Raw genomic sequence first — 17,609 nt, forward strand, 5'->3', positions numbered from 1 at the left:
GTACATATACCTATATATATATATATATATATATATATCGTCTATGCCATCATCACCTGATCACTACCAATGAGGAACTACAGCGTTTGATTGTTTAGCATGCGATCATGTGACAGTATGTTTTAGTGTAATGAAGCTATTTTTAATTTCACCAAAGGAAACATGTGTCCTCATTAAGTGTTTATGGAGGAGGAGATGTTGATGGCCGGGGAGAGTCATGTTGATCATTAATTCGGTGCTTAAACTGCTGCAGCGGCAGACATACACCTGTCTGTCTCATCGCTATGGACTGTACCTGTGCTTCGGAGGACTAGTCCTCATGATAGTGTCTGCTTTTCAGTTTGGAGAGGTATGTACGCTAACTAGGGTAAAATTCCAAAATATACTGTCTTCATGAGATTCGCATTCAGGCCATGCATGTATCCTCTTATTTTTGCATACTGTGTCAATCACTGATTACTGATCAAAGCTGATTGTGCAATCTGACTCTTACCTGTTACATAGTGGTTGCAAATCAAACTTAGACACTTTTAGTAAGTGTTTGGTGTTGTGTATTAACTGGCTGGCTGGTTTTGTTTGGTTTGGTTTGCAGGTTGTGGTAGAGTGGAGTCGAGATCAGTACCATGTCTTGTTTGATTCCTACAGAGATAATGTTGCAGGAAAGTCCTTTCAGACAAGGTGAGCAGCAGATCAATGAAACCAGCTTCATTCATGCACAGTAATAAAGTGCTGTGTTAACTGATCACTCTTTAAAGGGGCACAGTTATCTCATGCTTATTATTTGAGAATGACTAAAATTCAGCTGATATGTCAGTCTGTCATTACTGTGATTTTAATTTTTTTTAAATGCATGATTTTAAAGAATACATCTTTTCATATATATGTTCCTGGAATCACGTACCTGCCTTGCTTCATATGCTTGTATAATTCCAGGCTTTGCCTACCGATGCCCATTGATGTGGTTTACACCTGGGTAAACGGCACAGACACAGACCTGCTGAAGGATCTTCGTGCTGTGAGACAGCAGTTGGAAGACGAACAGAAGGCCTTGAGGTACCCCAGCCATAAAACACACACACACAGACAACGTTAGTGTAGTATTTATCTGTGACCATGGACCACAAAACCAGTCATAAGGGTCAATTTCTAGAAATTGAGATTTATACATCTTCTGAAAGCTGAATAAATAAGCTTTCCTTTCCAATATTTGGCCGAGATACAACTATTTGAAAATCTGGAATCTGAGGGTGCAAAAAAAATCAAAATATTGAGAAAATCACCTTTAAAGAAATCGATAATTTTGACCCATACAATGTTTTTTTGGCTATTGCTACAAATATACCCGTGCTACTTAAGACTGGTTTTGTGGTCCAGGGTCACATTTATCCTCATCGGAGGAGAGATTGGGATTGAGGGGAAATTTGATGGTACTTGTGTGTAACCGCTTGAAAGGAAAATAAATCATAATGTGTCCTTTTTTTTAAACTTTAAAACAGTATTATTACTATTACTACTATTACTACTACTATTGATTTATTTTGGTATTTTATTTTATTCTTATGTTATTCAAAACAATGTATTTTGAATTACACATGGTTCACAATATCCTGCATGGTGGGAATATGATGGAATCTATTTAACCATTTGATTAATGGGTTAATAAATCATAAAGGAAATTAAAACCTTTTTTTACTTTAGAAAATGATTACAACTACTACTACTATTAATTTATTTTATAATTTTATTTGTATTTTATTCAAAACAATGTATTTTGAATTACACATGGTTTATAACATTCTGAATGGTGGAAATTTGATTGTATTTATTTAACCATTTTGATTACTGGGTTAATAAATCTTAAAAGAAATAAAAATCATAATGTTTGTTTTTGCTTTATAACAGAATTATTGTTATTACTACTACTATTATTATTATACATTTTATTATTTTATTGTTATTTTATTCAAAGCATTGTATTTTGAATTGCACAAGGTTTTAAACATTCTGCATGACAATGGATTATTAAATAATAAAGGAAACAATATATAATGTTTCTTTTTACTTTAGATCAGGATTATTATTATTATTATTATCATCATTATTATTTCCACTACTACTACTACTACCACAACTACTACTAATCATAGTACTGTATTCATTTATTTTATTTTGTTCAAAACAATGCATTTTGAATGACATGCTTTGCCACATTCTGCATGGTGATAATTTGATGGTATTAATTGAATTGTTTGATAAATTGATTATTAAATCATAAAGAAAAAAATCCTAATTTTTAATTTAATTTTACTATTATTTTTTATTTTTACTTCTTGAACAGGATTTCTACTACCACAAATTTATTTTATTTAATGTTTTGTTATTTTATTCAAAATAACATATTTTTAATTGCACACCTGTCTATTGCAAAAACAAAGATTATATTGAATTTTGAGTAAGGGTAAAAGGTTTAACATCTCGTGGCTTTTAGAGATTTGTGCACTGTATCCACATGCATCCAAAGCTAATCAAATAAAAATGCAGATATAATATTTGTAGGTGCAGTTTCTATTCAGAATCTATTGTGTCCTGTATTTTAGTATGTTTAGTATGGTGGGACACTCCCATCTTTATTTTTCAGTGCTGACAGTACTGTTAATGTCAGAATAGCAAAAGTTGCTTAATGATGTTTAAAAGGGTTTTATGTGCTGTTTTTTAGGGAGCGTCTTGGAAAAAATGCATCTGAAATAACTGAAGCTCCTAAGGGAAGGTGAGTGTTTTAAATAAGTAAATAAGCTAAAGTTCATTTCATTCTTATCCTATTCACATGTCTGCAGGACATGAAGCAAACTAAATATTGTGCGGTTTATACATTTCCTGTTTCGTAGCAACCAGGGCTTTTGTCACAGCCACAGTTGTTTTTTTATGCCACCAGAGTTTTCCTGTGTCAAAAGCAGCTGCTGCACTGCAGAATAATAGTGTGAATGGCTGTATCTCTCATAAAGATTAGCTCTAGATCAGGGGTTTTCAAACTGGGGTCCGTGACGCAAAGCCAGGGGGTCCGCAAAATAATTTGCTATACCGTATTTTCCGGACTGCAACTAATTATTGTTATTACTACTACTATTATTATTATACATTTTATTATTTTATTGTTATTTTATTCAAAGCATTGTATTTTGAATTGCACAAGGTTTTAAACATTCTGCATGACAATGGATTATTAAATAATAAAGGAAACAATATATAATGTTTCTTTTTACTTTAGATCAGGATTATTATTATTATTATTATCATCATTATTATTTCCACTACTACTACTACTACCACAACTACTACTAATCATAGTACTGTATTCATTTATTTTATTTTGTTCAAAACAATGCATTTTGAATGACATGCTTTGCCACATTCTGCATGGTGATAATTTGATGGTATTAATTGAATTGTTTGATAAATTGATTATTAAATCATAAAGAAAAAAATCCTAATTTTTAATTTAATTTTACTATTATTTTTTATTTTTACTTCTTGAACAGGATTTCTACTACCACAAATTTATTGTATTTAATGTTTTATTTTATTCAAAATAACATATTTTTAATTGCACACCTGTCTATTGCAAAAACAAAGATTATATTGAATTTTGAGTAAGGGTAAAAGGTTTAACATCTCGTGGCTTTTAGAGATTTGTGCACTGTATCCACATGCATCCAAAGCTAATCAAATAAAAATGCAGATATAATATTTGTGGGTGCAGTTTCTATTCAGAATCTATTGTGTCCTGTATTTTAGTATGTTTAGTATGGTGGGACACTCCCATCTTTATTTTTCAGTGCTGACAGTACTGTTAATGTCAGAATAGCAAAAGTTGCTTAATGATGTTTAAAAGGGTTTTATGTGCTGTTTTTTAGGGAGCGTCTTGGAAAAAATGCATCTGAAATAACTGAAGCTCCTAAGGGAAGGTGAGTGTTTTAAATAAGTAAATAAGCTAAAGTTCATTTCATTCTTATCCTATTCACATGTCTGCAGGACATGAAGCAAACTAAATATTGTGCGGTTTATACATTTCCTGTTTCGTAGCAACCAGGGCTTTTGTCACAGCCACAGTTGTTTTTTTATGCCACCAGAGTTTTCCTGTGTCAAAAGCAGCTGCTGCACTGCAGAATAATAGTGTGAATGGCTGTATCTCTCATAAAGATTAGCTCTAGATCAGGGGTTTTCAAACTGGGGTCCGTGACGCAAAGCCAGGGGGTCCGCAAAATAATTTGCTATATCGTATTTACCGGACTGCAACTCGCGTTTTTTATCTTCTGAAACGTGCTATGATTTATATTCCAAAGTGACTTATATAATGCATTAATGTCAAATAAGCAAAGCGCAAACACTTAAAAGCGGGCACTTCAAGGTTTATATAGCTAAATATATTTCTCATGTCTGTTTGACAAGTAGACAGTATCGCAGAGTTTTTCTTCATTTTAGTAAGAAGTTCACAGAGACCAAGACGGCTCTGTCTCACGCTCTCACGCCGCCCATGTAAATCTCACGCCAAATTGGCACCTCTGCTTGTGATATGAAACAAAGTCTCAGCTTTCAGATTTTGTAAGTTTTAATCATAGACTGTATAAAAACATGGACGTAGTGTCCGTGACGTCACCCGTAGGTTCCTGAAGAGGTTTTTGAAGCCTAAAGTGGGCGGAGCCGGCCGTCGCCATCTTGGCAGCGCGTCACTCCCGGATAATCGAAAATGGGCAAAAAGGCCCCACCTTTAGCTGGTTGCTGAAGCCACGCCCACCTAGCTCGACGGTGGTAACCATAGACATATAAATACCTAGACGCCTCATTGGCCGCTTTGAGCCGTTGCTGCGATACGTCAACGCGTCCGCCATGTTTGTGAGGGCAAGACTGCCTTAAAAATAAATGGAGGTAAACGGGGAGCTGCGGTTTTTTCTGGATAAAAACACGATAACGTTTACATTTATCAACCGATTTCAGAGGTTTGTGATCCACATGGAGTTAAAAATAACTCTGCCTCCAGTTATTTAGTTAGGTTTGGAAAATTATTAATTTTCGTAAGAAATTGTGAAAACTCACACTTGTCTCACTTGTTGATTTGATTGATTTTTTCGGTTTACAATTCTAATGTTAATGTACTATAACTGTTACATATACATGTTTTGTAATTTTAAGGTACATTAAATGAAATTAAGTTGTTTCATTGCTTTCTCTGTCTTCAACCCCAACATTTTAGCTTTTCTTGTGCTTCAGGTCAGAACACAGCTCATTCCCTTTGAAATACTGGAAGAAAATCAAAATAATACATCTTTAAGCACTAATAATTTTCCATCATTGAGAACATTGAATAAAACCAGCGAATACAAATCAAAAAGTGACACTCTTGGTAGTCTGCTTTTTATTTTGATAGCACTCTATACAGATAAACTCCACAACAAACAATAACAAATGCAACTGATAATCCTTTATGGATCCAGTAAAACTTACAGTTACAGTGGTAAAATATTATGCACTGATACAGTGCACAGTAAAAGTGATATGTAATATTAAAAAGTATATGTAGTACAAGTTGTAGTAAAGTGAATAATATAAAAAGTGAGTACAACAGTATATAATAGATTTATAATAGAATAAATTATATGTATAATACCATAAATGACATTTACTGTATCATTTTATTCTGGAGAGTGATGGAGAGGCAACATTAATATGTTTTTCTTGTATTTAACCTTCAGGAATTCCTTACTTATAATGTGACCATACACCTTAACTATTTTTTTAGTTAAATATATGTTCTTTATTTTAGTTCAATAATATTTATTTAATATTTTGAGGAGATCTTTTGGTGCTAAATACTATTTGTGCAATAATTATGATCCATTAATGACCACTTAAAATATTTTTTCTAATATTTCTATTATTTATATTACAATTTGTGTAGTATTTAAGGTTAAAATAGAATAAATGGTTTTAAATTCCAATGCAAAGAGGCAAATTAAAGTTTTTTTTGTGGTGTAATGCCATGTTTTACCCACTAGGTACCTGTATGGCTCTTTAATAAATATACATGTATTTCTTTTTCAAAAGAGTATTGCAGGTCATACCTGCTTGCTTATTCTTAAGTTTTGCATTTGAATAAATGTTTAGACGTGAAACACTATTTTTTTAAAATCCGAAATTAATAACTTGCATCCTTTTTAAATTTTTATTGATACTCGTATAAGTATACACGCAAGTGAATATTAATGGATGCAAGCAAATATTGAATTTAAGACAAGAAAAGTTTAAAATGGTGCTGAAAAAGGCATTCAACAAAAGATTTGTATCCCCTTATATGCAGTACATATGAATCGATATTCATTAATTTGCATGTTCATTAATGTTCATTCATTAATGTTGTTTGTAATGATCGGCACTATAATTAAATTTTTTATATACATATATATTCATTTATTTTTGTTCTGTTATGAATGTCACAAAATTTAAATGATTTGGAGTGAGGGGAAGTAAAATTCATGTTAGTGTTTATAATGTTTTTTCCCCCTGACATTCGTTTTATTTAGACCTATTCAGTATTTAAATTATTTCTGAAAGTAATAGTAAAATGCGGCTTACACACTGATGCAACTTATGTTTTGTTTTGTTTTTTTGCCCCCTGACCTGGTGCAACTTTCCGGAAAATATGGTAAATTTAATTATATTATGCTGTAGTATTAAAAAGTACGTATACAATGGAGACCATTTGCACCAATAAAACATTCATATTATGTTCATTCCTCCTACCCACATTAAACTTTAGCCTTAAACACTGTTATAATTATGAGGGGGTCCTTGGAAAATCCTCTCCCCTATAAGGGGTCCCTGGCTCCAAAAAGTTTGAAAACCCCTGCTCTAGATCAAAGCTTTAATTCAGTCTGTGTGCCCTGTGATAGGCCAGAATGTCTGCTGTCTCACTGCATCATGGGTCCTGTGCTGGTGCTGGACCCATCCCTTCCTGCCAACATCACATTGAAGGAGCTGCCAACACTTTCAGTAGCATTCTCCACTGCAAAACAACTCTTACAGGTGTCCAAACCTCTCCACCCCTCCTCAAGCGTGTCTGTTCTTCTCTTCCACTCCCACAGTGAAGGTACAATTATGACCTACTTCTCACCTTTATAGAGTATGACTCTACATACTGTATAGTGTAGACTCACATGCTGTCTCACACTAAACAGAAGTTGGGAATAAAAATATAATTATTTATATAATATAAATTTATAATTGGTAAATATATTATTCATATAAGCAGTCTCTTAAGAATTACATACATTCAACATTTATATACTTCAACATTTATTGTCCACTAACTGATTCAGTGTTAGTCTAACATTAGTTTTATGTCCTGTTGCAGCTGAAAAAGCCCATACAGATGCTTTGAAGGATGCATTGACACACTCCATCAACAGAGGTTATCTGGTGAGAAAAATAACTGCTGTACTAACACTTCTTATTGACTAATTCTGCTTTCCATGTCAATCTGAGCGTTAGAAATTCCAGCTTGCTTCTTGGAACAGAACGACACTCGGACATTTTAAATTCCAGCTTCACCAAAATGCGGATATATGACATCACAGAAACTTAGAAAACTAAAAAAAAACAAACAAAAAAACATTAGAAATGTTGCATTGGCAGCTAACTGAAATTAAGTACGTTGAAGTACTAAAATTACAAAAACAGAAATAAAAATGTAATTTAATTAAAGCTAATAGCTAAGAAAAAAACTAATAAACATTACAAAATCATTTAACAAAATATTAAAATTAAAACTAAAATGAAAATATACAAATGTGAGGGGAAGTAAAATTCATGTTAGTGTTTATAATGTTTTTTCCCCCTGACATTCGTTTTATTTAGACCTATTCAGTATTTAAATTATTTCTGAAAGTAATAGTAAAATGCGGCTTACACACTGATGCAACTTATGTTTTGTTTTGTTTTTTTGCCCCCTGACCTGGTGCAACTTTCCGGAAAATATGGTAAATTTAATTATATTATGCTGTAGTATTAAAAAGTACGTATACAATGGAGACCATTTGCACCAATAAAACATTCATATTATGTTCATTCCTCCTACCCACATTAAACTTTAGCCTTAAACACTGTTATAATTATGAGGGGGTCCTTGGAAAATCCTCTCCCCTATAAGGGGTCCCTGGCTCCAAAAAGTTTGAAAACCCCTGCTCTAGATCAAAGCTTTAATTCAGTCTGTGTGCCCTGTGATAGGCCAGAATGTCTGCTGTCTCACTGCATCATGGGTCCTGTGCTGGTGCTGGACCCATCCCTTCCTGCCAACATCACATTGAAGGAGCTGCCAACACTTTCAGTAGCATTCTCCACTGCAAAACAACTCTTACAGGTGTCCAAACCTCTCCACCCCTCCTCAAGCGTGTCTGTTCTTCTCTTCCACTCCCACAGTGAAGGTACAATTATGACCTACTTCTCACCTTTATAGAGTATGACTCTACATACTGTATAGTGTAGACTCACATGCTGTCTCACACTAAACAGAAGTTGGGAATAAAAATATAATTATTTATATAATATAAATTTATAATTGGTAAATATATTATTCATATAAGCAGTCTCTTAAGAATTACATACATTCAACATTTATATACTTCAACATTTATTGTCCACTAACTGATTCAGTGTTAGTCTAACATTAGTTTTATGTCCTGTTGCAGCTGAAAAAGCCCATACAGATGCTTTGAAGGATGCATTGACACACTCCATCAACAGAGGTTATCTGGTGAGAAAAATAACTGCTGTACTAACACTTCTTATTGACTAATTCTGCTTTCCATGTCAATCTGAGCGTTAGAAATTCCAGCTTGCTTCTTGGAACAGAACGACACTCGGACATTTTAAATTCCAGCTTCACCAAAATGCGGATATATGACATCACAGAAACTTAGAAAACTAAAAAAAAACAAACAAAAAAACATTAGAAATGTTGCATTGGCAGCTAACTGAAATTAAGTACGTTGAAGTACTAAAATTACAAAAACAGAAATAAAAATGTAATTTAATTAAAGCTAATAGCTAAGAAAAAAACTAATAAACATTACAAAATCATTTAACAAAATATTAAAATTAAAACTAAAATGAAAATATACAAATAAAAGCTCATTCAAAATATTAATAAATACTACAAAAGTATATAAATAATACTAAAAGTACACTGATTTTGATAATCAAATCAAAAATCGCAAAAACAATGGATTGCCATTTTGTTTCTTGTATGTCACCTTCTAAAAAGTGGGAACATGAGCAGAAATATCCCACACCTAAATTTAAGTAAAACACAGTACAAAACCTAAATCCCACGCTGCTTTTACAAATCAAAGTCATTCACAGAAAAGGGAACTTTTGTTGTTGTTGTGATGTCTGCTGTATGATGTCTACGGTTATGCTTTAACCAACAAGAGGAACTTTTTTTTTTTTTTTTTACAATTTCCTTTTGATGAATGTTTTATTAGCATTCCTGAGCCTGTTCCTGGCAACCCACATCACTGTACATTTTGTAGGTGACCCTTATTTGACACTCACATGTTATTATAATGGATTACATCTTATGTGTGTGAAACGCAAAGTTTTTTTGTTTTACACAAATCCTTGTGAAACTTATGGAGTCTAAACGTGTGTTTCTGTGACAGACGACTGATAAAGAGGCTCCGGGGCTGGTCCGCATGCAAACTCTGGCCTACTTGAGCGGGTTCCCAGCGTCACTGAAGGAAACTGAGCAGCTCAGGGTCAAACTACCAGCTGTGGTGACCAGTAAAATCAAACAGGTAAAACCTCTCAAATTAGACAATCAGTAGAATGCAGTGTTCGAAATGACCACAAGGTGGCATACAAGATCCGTTAGAAAGACACAGCTGGCTGTGTATTTCCAGTTTGAGTCTTGCAGAGAAATTTTAAGGCCTTAATCCATCAGCAACCCCAATGAAGTTACTATATTTGTCTTATTGAACTATTACTTGCTGTCGAGCTGCATAACCGTTGCCCATCCATTGATCTATAAAATAATAATCAGTGTTTTGTGGATCTCAGTGTTTATCTCATGGTTAGGGCAATGTTTGGGCTCCGTCCTGCTGTCTGCGGTCATGTGATAAGAGCTCAGGGTATTACAGTGACACTTGAGCGGACTGATGGGGGGTTAACAGTACAACAACTGTTTGAAATGGCCTGGCGCCAGCCTGCGCTAGAAAAAGGCTTCAGGGTTTAGATGACCTTCTATCTCTGCCTCTCCTGTTTCCCCACAGAGCTTTGTATATCTTAAAATATTTTATTTGTTTGCTTGTTTCATTTCTTTGCTTTGTACTTGCTTGCTTTTGTTTGTTCTTTCTCTTGTTTATATTTTCTTTAGTTTGTTTCTTTTCTCTTTGCTTTAATTTGTTTCTTTCACTCTTACCTTCTTGATTGCTTTTGTTTACCTTTGCTTGTTTTTGTTCTTCCTTGATTTTGTTTGTATATGCTCATGCTGTTGTTTGTTCTTGTGTTCATTCTTGGTTAGGGTACTTTCATTTATTCTTGATTGCATATCGTTGTTCTTGCTTTTGTTTGTTTCTTTTGTTTGATTTTGCTTAGTTTTCAACCACTTTTGTTTGCTTTCATTTGTTCTTGCTTTTGTACAACTTTGCTTGTTTTAGTCTATGCTTTCTTTAATTTATTCTTGCTTCCAAAAGGTTGTTCTTGCTTTTGTTTGTTTCTTATGTTTGTCTTTGCTTAGTTTAGTTTTTTCTTGTCTGACTTTTTAATTAGTTTTTTTTCATTCACTTTAGTTTGCTTTTGTTCAGCTTTGCTTGTTTTAGTTTCTTTCATTTTTTTTAATCTTGCTTGCAAAGGTTTGTTTTTGCTTTTGTTTGTTCCATTTGTTGTTTCTTGTTTTTTTTTTGTGTGTTCTTACTTGCCTTATTTAGTTTTTGCTTGATTTCATTCTTGTTCATTTTTGCTTTCATTCATGCTGCTTTCTTTTGTTCTTGTATTTGTTTGCTTTTTCACTTGCATATACCCTCTGTAACTCTTATGTTTTCATTCACTTTAGTTTGCTTTTGTTCAGCTTTGCTTGTTTTAGTTTCTTTCATTTTTTTTTTATCTTGCTTGCAAAGGTTTGTTTTTGCTTTTGTTTGTTCCATTTGTTGTTTCTTGATTTTTTTGTGTGTTCTTACTTGCCTTATTTAGTTTTTGCTTGATTTCATTCTTGTTCATTTTTGCTTTCATTCATGCTGCTTTCTTTTGTTCTTGTATTTGTTTGCTTTTTCACTTGCATATACCCTCTGTAACTCTTATCTTAAACTTTTTTGTCCTATTCTCTCCTTCTAACAGAAATTTCCACAGCTCCACAACTTTCCTTTCATATCTTGTTCTGCTCATTATTGTATTCCAATCGGAACGATGGGGGAGTCTTCTGTAGGTTTTTTTTCCTTTTAGTATTGTATGTGTCTTTAATCCAAATGTGGGTCACATAAGGTAATATAGCAAAGAATGAAGCTGAGGAACAGATAAAGAAAGGGAGAGAGAGAGTGAGCGAGAAGTTGAGTGTTGAGAGATGGCTTGTATTTATAGTGTGTGTTAGCCTGTTTGCAATGTTGATGAAAGCTCTCCCTTGACCTCTGTCCAATGCACACACTGTTACACAAGAAATACTGCCAGTGAAGTGTGTGTGGGGAATCTACTTAGTTATAGGTTGGGGACAAATTTGTCACCAGAAGTAAGCTAAATCTAGCAAATTGTCCCTTTGGGGATGTCCTCGATTGGAAAATCTATTCATAAATAATGTCTTGGTTATAAATACGCAGAAATTTTTGTTTTAGGTTTTTGGTTCAGAATAGTTTGTTGTAATAAAATATTAACTAATTACGTCATTAACTAATTAAGCTTTAACCATTGATTTAGCCTGTTGTCTATATTGTACATAAAATATGCATCTATAAACACAAACACTCCCCCCTTCACTATTTTGGTTCTGCAGGTTGTTTTTTCTTAATGTGATGATGGCAGTGTCACTACACTTCTGAAGAAGGCCTTTTCTTTCAGGCAAAGCAGTGATGGTGTTCCTGGAAACACATTTTCTGTGTAAATGCTATTGATAGATAACTATTTTGACTCTCTGCAGTCTTCTTTTGGCATTAACTGGAGGAATGGGAACGGTAACAATGAAGACCCTCTGCTTGTAAACAGCTTTGTGACAAGTGATAAAACTTGTTTTGAGGGAAACCTGATCGCAAACTCATCATCGCAGGAGTTTGGCTGCATGCTGGCAGTCACATGGCTGTGGTGTGTCTCTAGAACCTTCTGATAGAGGAAGTTAGAAATGATGGGAAAATTAACATCATCCAAAAGTTTACTACGTGTGTGTGTATTATTACTGTAGATTTAGCAGTGGCATGGGAATGATTTGAAAAGGGCACAGATTGTGGAGCTGTTATAAGCAGCAATTAAAAAGTAAAAAAGCAAATAAGCAGCTTTGCTTATTTGCTTAAATAGTCTGTGCTTGCTGGGTGACTGTTTGTATATGTATTTATCTCAGTTGCAGCTGTACTCGGAGGCCAGTATTGCTCTTCTCCACCTAAACACAGTGCAGGATTTTACTGACCTCACCCAGCAGGCCAAGAAGAACCTGACGTTGGAAGGAAAAGAGCTCACAGTCAGTCCGGCATACCTGTTCTGGGACCTTAGCGCCATCTCACAGGTGCACATTTTACTGTAATTTCACACAAAAATGTAAGCCAATGTGTGCTCGATAAGCGTTCACTTAACTAAAAAAAAATATGAATAGATAACTTCGTAATAAGCAGTCTTCCTCTTTTTCAGTCTAAACAGGATGAGGATGTTTCTGCCAGTCGCTTTGAAGACAATGAGGAGCTGCGTTATTCACTACGTTCTATTGAAAAACACGCACCATGGGTGCGGCACATCTTTATCATAACCAATGGACAGATACCGTCTTGGCTAAACCTAGATAACCCACGTGTTTCAGTGGTTACTCACCAGGTGAGCTTTGCAAACCCTTGGATAACCAGTAAAGACTGCTTACATTTCTAAACGTTCTCCAAAAGGGACGTCCTTGTTTATTAGCGTGTGCTGTAATGCATTCTATTACTAATATTGGGTGTATTTATGTAAAACCTACAGTAATTGACAAAGTCTTGTGTGTCTTGTTGTCGTTTTGTGTTTGTCTCTCAGGACATTTTTCAGAACCAGACCCACCTGCCTACATTCAGTTCTCCTGCCATAGAGACTCACATTCACCGAATCCCAGGACTCTCTCAAAAGTTCATCTACCTCAATGATGATGTCATGTTTGGCAAGGATGTGTGGCCTGATGACTTCTACAGCCACTCTAAAGGTCAAAAGGTCAGAAAGACTGCCTATCTGTCTCCGTAAGAAAGACTGTTTATTTGAACAGCATGTCTAACAGTTTATGCACATCTGAAGTAAAATGTACATTTAAAAGGGAAAATTTGCATACATACAAAAGATCTATGAATGCATACTCTACTGTTCAAAATATTTGGGTTGTTGTAAAGAAATGATTACTGTTATTCAAAAGAAATGCATTGAATTGATCAAAAGTGGCAGTAAAGACCCTTTAAGATTTCTATTTCAAATATATGTTCTTTTGAACTTTTTATTCATAAAAGGGAAAAATCCTGAAACAAATGTATCATGGATTTCACAAAAAGCAGCACAACTGTTTTCAACATTAATAATAATTAGAAATGTTTCTTGAGAAGCAAATGATCTTATTAGAATGATTTCAGAAGGGATATGGGATTCTAAAGACTGGACTAATGCTGCTGAAAATTCAGCTTTGCATCACAGGAATAAATTATATTTTAAAATATTATTAAAGTAGAGACCAGTTTTGGTTTTGTAGTATTGGTGAGCAAAAGAAAGTTTAAAAAATCTGAACTTTTGAAGGGAAGTGATTTATATTATTAAACGAATAATCTTTCCATTACAACTCATTTGGCCTTGATAATCACCTGAGATGTTTTCTCTGTTCACAGGTGTATCTCACCTGGCCTGTACCAAACTGTGCTGAGGGCTGCCCAGGCTCCTGGATCAAAGACGGCTACTGTGACAAGGCCTGCAACAACTCTGCATGTGATTGGGATGGAGGAGACTGTCAAGGTACTTTGACGCCATCATTTCACCCCAGAATTAAAATTCTGTCATTATTCACTCACCCTCAGGTTAAATTGAACCAATTGCATGTTTCTGATCCCATCTTTATATCTGTTTCATTATTTCTTTATTTGTCCTTGCAGGCACTGCAGGCAGCAGTCGTTTTGGAGGAGTGGGCGGTGCTGTGATTGGAGGCGGGCAGCCTTGGCAGTTCGGCGGTGGTCTCGGAGGATTGGGGGGCATGTCCTTTTGTAACCAAGGCTGTGCTAACTCTTGGTTGGCTGATAAATTCTGTGACCAGGCGTGCAACGTTCTTGCATGTGGGTTCGATGTCGGCGACTGCGGACAAGGTGAGTTTTGACCAGTTGTTCTCAACAGTTTTGACCTAAAGTCCCTCCACTCTCTAACACAACAGACCCATATATATATAAAGGCTTTTGCGAGCCTTTAATGTTGAACTCAATGTTTCCTGGCCCCCTGGTTGACAACCACGTGAGTATTTCTTATTAAGTCTAGTAGGAATTGATTGAACTTATTTTCTGTTTGTTTGTGCATTTATAAGATAACTTCAACCAATTGCACCGTGTCGTCCTTCGGAGGAACCAAACGCTTTACACCCTGCCTCAGGGAGAGCTCCGACCGTATTTTAGCTTCTCAAGCCTGGCTAACCGCGTGTCCGAAGCACAGGTCGCTGATAACCCAGCGCTCCGTCACACTTCTGTCGCCAACAAATGGAAGACCATCCACCTGCTGCTGCTGCCCGGACACAATGCCACTCAGATCCACTACAACATCACCTTTCAGAGTGCCAATAACCACGACTTCACCATGACTTTCTCTGTAGCCGTGGATACCAGAGAGCTCCCCAAATCAAACATATCCGATCCGGTGCAGAAGAAAGACGAGGAGCCCAAACTGACCGTGGTGACCCCAGAACCAGTGGTCATGTTTGAAAAGGTTCCCAAAGAAAAACAAGGCCCAAGAGTTAGAGAGAAAGCCCATGGCGGTGTAGAGATTGTACAGGTGCCTGCGTTAAATGAATCCCTTTTGCCTGAGGAAGTGAAGCTTGAGTTACAGAAGCTGAACGAGAAGCTAATATTAGGTGACATTACTATTAAAGGCTTTAATTTGACCAAAGCAGTGCTGCTGGGGCCGTACAAAGACAAAGCTAAGCTTTTACTAAACAATAAAGACTCTGAAAAACAAGACCAGGACATACAAGCAAAACACTCGAATGAAGACCCGAAGCCTCCTGTAATCAGTCAACATCAGGATGAAAGAGCAGTGAGGGTGAAACGAGCAAATGAAGATGAGGAAAGAAACAAACACTCTGAATTGGAACCAGGTGTTGCTCTGTCTCTTGTCCCAGTTCAGATTGATGGTGTTACACCGAAGGCTCAATCAAGATTGTTTGGCATAGAGAAACCCCTCGCATCTAAGCTTCTCAGCACCCTGATGGGGAACTTGTCTAAAGAGAGAGATTCAGAAAATGAAGCCCATCTCCGCGGGCGGCCAGTGGGTCGTAAACGCCAGTATTACATCTCCAGCTTGGACCGGGGTTTCCTTCCATGGGAGAAGAGGAAGTTCTTTCAGGATCTGCTGGAGGTGAGACATGGTTCTACAACTTTTTTTTAACTGAAGGCCTCCCATACATATACACACATACAGTGGGTATAAAAGTCTACACAACCTTGTAAAAATGTCAGCTTTTGAGATGTAAAAAAAAAATTACGTAATTTACCACCTTTAATGTAATATTTTAACCAAAACATTAATGCTGTTTAATTTAAAATTGGGAATGTTGATAGAGAAAAAAAAAAATCAGAAGTGGCAAGATCCGTATGTTCTTTAAAAAAAGCAAAACAACTTATTTAGGGGGAAAATACATTTTAAGTCAGTTAAACTTAATATTATACATTAATAAAATGTATTATTCTTAAAACTAGATATTGAAGAGAAAAATAGTTTAATGTAATTTTGTTGTTTTCCATTTTAATTATGTTAAAGTTAATATTTATATTTATAAAGTTAATATTTATATTAAATATAAATAGTATTAATATAAATGTTAATATTAGTAGATAGATAGATAGGTAATTATATATTATTTTTTGTTATATAAATAGATAAGACAAATAAATAATAAATAAATAAATATTTTTATTATTATAATTAATTATTAATATCATCCTGCAGTGCCATTGGAAGTTTTCTGTGGCCCCGCTTGATTTCATTCTTGTTCATTTTTGCTTTCATTCATGCTGCTTTCTTTTGTTCTTGTATTTGTTTGCTTTTTCACTTGCATATACCCTCTGTAACTCTTATCTTAAACTTTTTTGTCCTATTCTCTCCTTCTAACAGAAATTTCCACAGCTCCACAACTTTCCTTTCATATCTTGTTCTGCTCATTATTGTATTCCAATCGGAACGATGGGGGAGTCTTCTGTAGGTTTTTTTTCCTTTTAGTATTGTATGTGTCTTTAATCCAAATGTGGGTCACATAAGGTAATATAGCAAAGAATGAAGCTGAGGAACAGATAAAGAAAGGGAGAGAGAGAGTGAGCGAGAAGTTGAGTGTTGAGAGATGGCTTGTATTTATAGTGTGTGTTAGCCTGTTTGCAATGTTGATGAAAGCTCTCCCTTGACCTCTGTCCAATGCACACACTGTTACACAAGAAATACTGCCAGTGAAGTGTGTGTGGGGAATCTACTTAGTTATAGGTTGGGGACAAATTTGTCACCAGAAGTAAGCTAAATCTAGCAAATTGTCCCTTTGGGGATGTCCTCGATTGGAAAATCTATTCATAAATAATGTCTTGGTTATAAATACGCAGAAATTTTTGTTTTAGGTTTTTGGTTCAGAATAGTTTGTTGTAATAAAATATTAACTAATTACGTCATTAACTAATTAAGCTTTAACCATTGATTTAGCCTGTTGTCTATATTGTACATAAAATATGCATCTATAAACACAAACACTCCCCCCTTCACTATTTTGGTTCTGCAGGTTGTTTTTTCTTAATGTGATGATGGCAGTGTCACTACACTTCTGAAGAAGGCCTTTTCTTTCAGGCAAAGCAGTGATGGTGTTCCTGGAAACACATTTTCTGTGTAAATGCTATTGATAGATAACTATTTTGACTCTCTGCAGTCTTCTTTTGGCATTAACTGGAGGAATGGGAACGGTAACAATGAAGACCCTCTGCTTGTAAACAGCTTTGTGACAAGTGATAAAACTTGTTTTGAGGGAAACCTGATCGCAAACTCATCATCGCAGGAGTTTGGCTGCATGCTGGCAGTCACATGGCTGTGGTGTGTCTCTAGAACCTTCTGATAGAGGAAGTTAGAAATGATGGGAAAATTAACATCATCCAAAAGTTTACTACGTGTGTGTGTATTATTACTGTAGATTTAGCAGTGGC

At 35.1% G+C, this 17,609-nt stretch overlaps 1 protein-coding gene across 1 annotated transcript; it reads left to right on the forward strand.

Moving 5' to 3' along the window:
* The first annotated feature begins 62 nt into the window (after positions 1-62).
* Positions 63-17,521, forward strand: LOC107725515 (N-acetylglucosamine-1-phosphotransferase subunits alpha/beta-like). Its single transcript, XM_016534792.1, has 14 exons — positions 63-349; positions 593-678; positions 934-1,053; positions 2,717-2,767; positions 6,945-7,141; positions 7,406-7,470; positions 9,711-9,845; positions 12,587-12,748; positions 12,871-13,050; positions 13,243-13,413; positions 14,070-14,193; positions 14,331-14,537; positions 14,750-15,792; positions 17,339-17,521. The coding sequence occupies exons 1-14, from the start codon at positions 218-220 to the stop codon at positions 17,519-17,521; spliced, it is 2,856 nt and encodes a 951-aa protein (XP_016390278.1). The 5' UTR covers positions 63-217.
* The last annotated feature ends 88 nt before the right edge of the window (positions 17,522-17,609 follow it).

This window comes from Sinocyclocheilus rhinocerous, unplaced genomic scaffold, assembly GCF_001515625.1.
Source record: "Sinocyclocheilus rhinocerous isolate Xijiao unplaced genomic scaffold, SAMN03320098_v1.1 scaffold153, whole genome shotgun sequence".
Lineage (NCBI taxonomy): Eukaryota > Metazoa > Chordata > Actinopteri > Cypriniformes > Cyprinidae > Sinocyclocheilus > Sinocyclocheilus rhinocerous.